This window comes from Plodia interpunctella, chromosome 4, assembly GCF_027563975.2.
Source record: "Plodia interpunctella isolate USDA-ARS_2022_Savannah chromosome 4, ilPloInte3.2, whole genome shotgun sequence".
NCBI classification, from domain to species: domain Eukaryota; kingdom Metazoa; phylum Arthropoda; class Insecta; order Lepidoptera; family Pyralidae; genus Plodia; species Plodia interpunctella.
This window is the reverse complement of record NC_071297.1, coordinates 2813794-2821002: the sequence shown is the minus strand read 5'-3', so window position 1 is coordinate 2821002 and position 7209 is coordinate 2813794. Positions and strand designations below refer to the sequence as shown.

The 7209-nt window shown below is 33.9% G+C and overlaps 1 protein-coding gene across 1 annotated transcript; it reads right to left on the bottom strand.

Annotated features, from left to right (window-relative positions):
- Nucleotides 1–298: 298 nt before the first annotated feature.
- On the bottom strand, nt 299–6904 carry LOC128669437 (membrane-associated progesterone receptor component 1-like). Its single transcript, XM_053744276.2, has 3 exons — nt 6573–6904; nt 1507–1656; nt 299–848 (listed from the first exon to the last, which is right to left on the bottom strand). Exons 1-3 carry the CDS (start codon nt 6850–6852, stop codon nt 763–765), a joined length of 516 nt encoding a protein of 171 aa, XP_053600251.1. The 5' UTR covers nt 6853–6904; the 3' UTR covers nt 299–762.
- Nucleotides 6905–7209: the final 305 nt, after the last annotated feature.

The following is a 7209-nucleotide window of genomic DNA, read 5'->3' as shown; positions in this document are numbered from 1 at the left end:
TCAGTTGTAAAAAAAGAAACAAATAGACCAATCACTGGTAGCTATTAGGTCAAGGGGCTCTAGGAGGATCATATTTTAATAAATATTTCTCGAATCGAACTTGAAAAGTATTGATCGTTGCTCTACATCGTTGCATTCGATGACATTTGTCGAGGAGTGACAATCTTCTCAGTAGCCTATGTTTTTGTACATTATGTCATTTTATTAATAGAGGCCAAATAATTCTTTATACTTCAGAATTTGAAATCATATAAAAAAAATCATCAAATACGATAACAAAAAAAAACTATCGAAAATATCACCTTAAAAAAATATTTATTTAGTATATCAACACCCATAATTTTCAAAAGAACTCAAACTATTTCAGAGACCATATTTACGAGCAAGTGGAAACATTTGTTGTAATTTCCATTGGAAAATTTTGGCGCATCCCATTTTAATATCAATAGAAAAGTGTCGTAACCAAATTATATATGAGTATCATTTCCATATAAGTTCCGAGCTTATCTCATAGAAAGCGGCAAGGTAGATGTTGTAATACGCACGACAAGGCACACAATATATTAGCGCTCTGTCTTGTTTCGTCTCTTTATTTTTAATGTTGTTCTTCTTTTTTGTATGAGTGAAACGGAAAATATGACAAAGTCTATAGGTTTCACTGTCTTCGGGAAAAAAATGTGAACAATCTAAAGATACACTCCAGCGGAAAGGCTAAAATAGTTTCAGTCACTTTGGTAAACCCTTATAAAAAATTAACAATATCTACAGTTCCTTCTTCTCCTCTTCATTGTCGTAATTCTTTGGTTGTTCGCCCGGCTTCAGTAACTGCCCCACGATGTCATATTTTTCTGGAAAAAACAAGATTTTGTGTTCAATATTTTCAGCTAACTTTGGGTTATTATCATTAGGTTACATTTAGATAAATGTATAATCATTAGTAACGTTAGTTGTCATAGTTTTAACACCAAGATGTATATTCAAAAGCACTGCACTGATTGACTTGGGGGTGCCATGGTTCCGAATCCAATTTCCCGTGGCACCCAAGGGGATTCCCTCGGGGGTACGGAATGAAAACGGCTACACACGCTCCGATTTAAGAGAACAGAAAAAGATGCAGATATACAAAAGAAAGGGAAGGATGGCTTCTTTTTTTGTTAAATAAGTGCATCCTTTTTTTCTTCTTTTGAGAGTCCGCCTAAACTCTGGATTTCCATTTCAGTTAGTCAATAAGATAATGCTGTATGTAAAGTGAACACCACATAAACATGTCCAAATTCATTGTAAATTGGTCACTATACCGCGCTGTAGACGTTCTAGGTAACTAGACATGCGGTTGGCTGTACATGCCAATTGTCCAAATTTTTCTCTCAAAGAACTAAATAGTCTTTCCGGGCACACCGTTTTTTATAAGAAAAATATACATTCAAGACTAAATAAAAAGATAAATTATTGTAATTAGCAAATAGGCTATATTCAATGTAATGTTTAAAAATATAGCCATCTCACCTCTGAACTGTTCCTCCCATTCTTTGGCCGAAGCGACCTCATCAGGCGAGAGGTCACTGGTGTCATCCCACTCCTTGTCACTCGCTGCTACCTGACCAGTCGCAAGACCCCTCGTCGCATCCTTGCCAGCGAACGCGGAGTAAGGACCACCTGGAAATGAAATAAAATATGAATTAATTTCTTTTAAATCAGAGGATATTCTTATTTTGGCATCGGAGAGGAATAAATATGCTGAATATGACACAAGCGGCACCAGATTCCGATTATCTGATATCATATTGTAATCTGACAGATAAATTACCTGTTAATGTTAGATAAGTCTGTCTCATGTGATTTGCAAGTCACAATACTTGTGAAACACAATGTTTTACGCCACATGTTAGATTTAGTAACTGACTTGGTATTTTATCAGCGGTAAAACAGATCCATAATACGAGTATAATATTTGGAAAATTGTATTCCCGCTTCTCATTCAGCTAATATTTGGACCGCTTTGAGACTTTTCTGCCATTATTTCCTTGATAATTTAAATCAATTCATCGTGATCATGAGTAATATCATATCTACATGTATACTTATTTTTAGATATTGTTATCGTTTTGATGACAATGACATGCACTATTACAGCGCGCACTATAGCTTTATGAATATCTATATAATATAATGTACCCGCATACTAGCGCCGCCATCACATCTTTTTTATTTTCATTAATTTAATTGCAGAAACTTAAAAATATATCTTACCAAATTATACTACTAAGGCACAGGATTTTATTACAAAGTATTTTAAATGTTGTACACAATTCAGTCCAATGGAAAACTATAACTGACACAATTTACTAAAGCGGTAAAGGCGGCGAAAATTGTGACTAAACTGTATGTGAAAAACTATAATATTTCCTAATAAAATCGTCTATTCAATATAGCATAATTTGTGATTGTAAAAACAAAAATGCGTTCATAGCGTTAGTGTGAGCCTAGGTCATAACGAGAACCCATAATTGCTAAGGTAGGTTGCACCATCAAACTTGACGTTGACTTTAACCGGCGCCCCGCTGACGTTAAGAAAAGATGGCGTACTTTGCGTTTTTCTGCATACGTTAAAGTTAATGCCAATATTGATGATACAACCAACTAGACTTTGCATTGAACTGAAGGTCGGATGTAATTTTTGTGCTTCATTAACAACTTGATTTGTGTGTCAATCAAATGAAAGACAGATACATGTAAAACTGTGTATGTCTCTGTATATAAATTATTTAATGTGTGAAGAAATATATTTATATATATGAGATACCCCCTCATATATATTTCTTCATAATTAAATTCTTCTCAAAATTATTTTCACTTTCTAAAAAACTAACGACATGGAAGCAGGAGGGGGATGACTTAGCCCAGAAGTGGGACACAAAATTGTCTTCAAAAAGTTACTATTTATTGGCAAATAAAAGGTGCCTATACGTATAAGGGTTTACCCACATTTTAGCATCTTGAATATATCTGATAAGGTTTTATCTCGTAGATGTAAGCGGTATGTTAATAAGTACTTTATCACAGTTACTTATGTATTCTAGTGTAACTGAAAATATTGTGCATGTTTTGCATAGCACTATATATAGTTGATGCATAAAATATTGCGGTTTCTATAAAGTTATTTTACAGAAAATAATGTTCTTATGAAACAACAATACACATGATTCTCATAAATTGAAAAAGATCGTGTTCTCTTATGATTTCCATCAAATCTTTAGAATTACTTGTTATGTAAAGAAACCACTGAACTGTTATTTCGATAGCCATCAAAGATTAGAGCGAAACCATTACAATACAACACAACCAAGAAATCTGAAATTAACGATAAAAATAATCAAATACGGCAAATATCACAAATTCATAAATTATGATTTACTATTAGTACTCGTATGTTTGAGTCTTTGAGTTTGACTATCCAATCATACAACATTATCTGAAGTTTAGATTAGATATTTTTTGAAAAAATATACCTATGATATTTGGTATTCAGTTCGTATGAATTTACTTTTGACAAAATTAATCGTGGTTTATTTATTTGCTCGCGGTTTATTTACCCGTAAAAATGCAAATTGATTTTTGAACACGGTTACCAGGTATTTTAATCGAAAGATACTGAAAAATTTGTTGTTTTTGCTATTTTTGATTTAAAATATATATATGACAGAAATTAAAACATTTTTAACCTTATAGGTTAACCGTTTTTGTAAATGGGAATTAAGTAGCTGTTTTCTGTAGCGGGAATTCTGATAGTCATGTCCCGCAAGGGGTACCTACTGCTACTTTCAAAAAAACCCAAGGTTCAACGTGTTTCTGGTACCATGGACCCACCGTGCTATATGATTATATAATAATAAGTATATGTAGCCTTATGAGTTCATACACCAATGTGTTTTAGATTATAAAGGTGAGTGCATTAAAATTTGAAGTGAAACCGCAAAGCCGCGACCCGTTGACCGAACGTTTCCGGTACACGGAACATGGTCTAAATGTTACTCCAAACCTGGCGAACTTATTTTATTATATTCGGTATACTATATACCGCTATGTAAATTTATATTTAAAAAATGGTAAGCCCTTCTGGCATAATAGGGGTCAACACTGTTTGAATGAGTTCCTTTCGGCATTTCTTCTCAGCAGTGGTCTTTCCGAAATGCTATTAGTTTGTAGCTTTGGTAAACATCATTTAATTTAGAATATGACGTGAAAAAGTGCCTGTGAAGGCCTAATTTCTGAATAAATGATTTGATTTTGATTTTTGACCGAATATAATAATTAAGTTTGCCAGGTTTGGAGTCTAGTCAGTGTACTGGGCTCCAACGCTCGATGGCTGAGGAAGGAACTGGGAAAACGCTCAGATGAGAAAAAGAGCGAATATATAGGCTGCCAGGTTATAATGCAAAGAATATGTAGGTACAGTGTGATATTTTAACACTGCAATTTTATGGGCACATTATGATGATGCGACCGAGTTGAACCTACGACAAAATAAGCCATTTTTTGTTGTTGTACAAATTTGTTGATCAACTGATCGGTTTTATTATGGAATGTCGAAATTATATATACTTTTTTCGAAGTATTCCTCCTCCGCCTAGAAGTCGGTATTGCATTTGTCTCCATCACTTCTCAAACACGTTACATGGCTAAGAAGACATAGGTACTACCCAAAAAATAAGCTGTCAGTCAAAAAGGCGAACAGTTCAGCCTGTGCTATACTATGGCGATGCGCCAAAGCGCTGATTTTCAGCTGGTACCAGTAGGAGGTTAAAATTATATCTACTGGTCTTATTGAATTACCATGTGAAGAGCTAGCTTCATAGTCAGCGTCTAACATAATGTTTACCTTTGCATAAAACAAATTATGAATACTTTCATTGTTCATATAACAATAGTGTTTGCTCAAATTACTTGTATTTGTATCATATACGACACATTCTATGCGTTTGAGTGCCATACAAGTCTAAACTGGTTGTGCATTCTCATATTTAACGACGCAAGGTCACTTGAAGATTTTCTTTGTGTTTGTGCGATGAATGGTATTTACTATTTACATTGCCTATTCTATATTAGGTACTTATAATTTTCAATTATTTTATAGGCAATTAATGGAAATATTATTTTTTATTTATTTAATTACATCTCGCCTGTTTTTCTGAAAGCCTTTGCATTGCTCAAGTGAGTTGATAAAATTATTAACTGAAGATTAGGTTTATCCATCAAGTTTTGCTCCACTGAAAGTATTGAAAATTAAAACATGGGTCGGATTAAAAAAAAACAACCGACCCAAATTTTACTTTTCAATACTTAAATATGAATAAAAAATTATATGGTACCTATATACATATAATAAGATGTGAAGACCCTATAATAATAGCCACATTATTACACTTATATTCAGTCTTGATAAAAAACACCTGCTTTTCAAGGCTTAGGTAACTGGTTTCCAAATAGTACACCTACATTGTAGAAGATAAACGTATTTAGTGCTATAATATATTCTGAAAGGTGGACCGTATGCTGTGTTTTTTCCATTTTTGCATGTATAATATGTATTTATTACCATTGTTTAAATGTTACGGCTTATGGCTCAATTTGAGTGTAACGTGCAAACATTTTGTGCGTCATAGAATTGAAATATAGTGCAATTTATTATTTGGAAATAATTTGCTTCGCTTTTCACATTAATTTAATGTTACGTTTATGAAATAACAAACTGTATGCTTAAGTTAAAAAATCAAACGCCAAAACTGTTGTTTTAATGCGGAATAATATCGTAGATCAACAATCTACATAATTCTTTTTCTTTATATTCACAAAACATCACAAATATTTTGTGATGTTTGATATCATGAATATCTTCTATTAGAATACTGAGAAGCTTATTATCATAAAACATTGCAAACACATCAAATTTGTGGATCCGATCGGTGGTCCATCTTGTTTATCGATAGTCGTGAATATATCATACTTTCCTTTAAATAAAACTTAGTACAGTGTTTCTTTTATCGAGCTCCGTGTTCGCTTGACAATGTTTGATGGTTCATAAAACGATAACATAACTTACGTCATGATTATGAGTATAAACATAAACCGGTTCTGTTTGTAGGTTATGAAATAGAAGCAAAGTGGTCTCACCCGTTCGCGCATGTAGCACAGTCTTAGGAGGGACAGGGATGGCCATATTGGATGGAGAGCACAGATTGCGTCGTACGCGCTCGTGCATGGTAATTACATAGAGGTAAATTGTGTCTTTTGAGAAGATTTAAGTCGTTATACAATTCGATTTCGATTGGGCATTAACTTTTGAATTACTTGGATCCCATTTCATTTGTATTATGTCATAATATACTTATATTACCTACAAGTCATGGCGTTCTGTTTATCGCTGCTTATCACATGTAAACTCTGATTTTACTATCTGCTAATAGCATGTCAAAGTTATCATGCTTATTTTGGTTAGCGCTGAGTCACGACTATTATTACCACTCTCAACGTTGGTTAGCATTATGATCCTATAAAATGAAATAGTCACTTACCTGGTCCGTAAAATCTCTTCCCTCTGGTGACGTCAAATATAACACCATTCACTGCTAACAATACTCTGCCGTCGGCTTGTGTACCATCGTACTGTTTCAGTTCAGAAACTGTGAGGTCTTTCCGGATTTTTGGTAACGGCGGTGCCGGCGGGGCTACTGGGGCGTTTGATTCGAAATTGGACTGTATTATCTTGTAAATAAGGTACACTATGAAAGCTAAGAGAACTAGGTTGATGGGGCTGGTGAGTTCGTCCCACAGACTGGTCGCTATTTCGGACATGGTGCGTGTGTGTACCACGAGCTCTTGGTAGTGACTGAGGCCGAGCCGTTATCAACTAGGTGGGGGCAAGGCGTTTTCATCAATTATTGTTATTATTGTGATACTTCGGCGTGAATCTGGGTTATTGCTGAAGTTACAATTGTATACTTCTTCATTTTATCATGTTTTATATATTTTTTAGTTATTGGAATTATTATATGACTTTAACAATTACTAAGCTTATTTAGTTTTTTTTTAAATATTACAAGTGATCTTTGCCTTCTTTAAATCTCAGTTGCCTAATCGTAGGACTAACTTATTGAGAGCAGCTAGATGTGATTAATGCATACGTTGTATTATCTTCGTGTTATTATATAT

Excerpts from the sequence above, each read along its gene's own strand:
- LOC128669437 (XM_053744276.2), bottom strand. The coding sequence starts at position 6,852 with ATGTCCGAAATAGCGACCAGTCTGTGGGACGAACTCACCAGCCCCATC. Across the intron at positions 1,657-6,572 it reads GAAGAGATTTTACGGACCAG|GTGGTCCTTACTCCGCGTTC; the intron begins GTAAGTGACTAT and ends TTTCATTTCCAG. Across the intron at positions 849-1,506 it reads ATGGGAGGAACAGTTCAGAG|AAAAATATGACATCGTGGGG; the intron begins GTGAGATGGCTA and ends TGTTTTTTCCAG.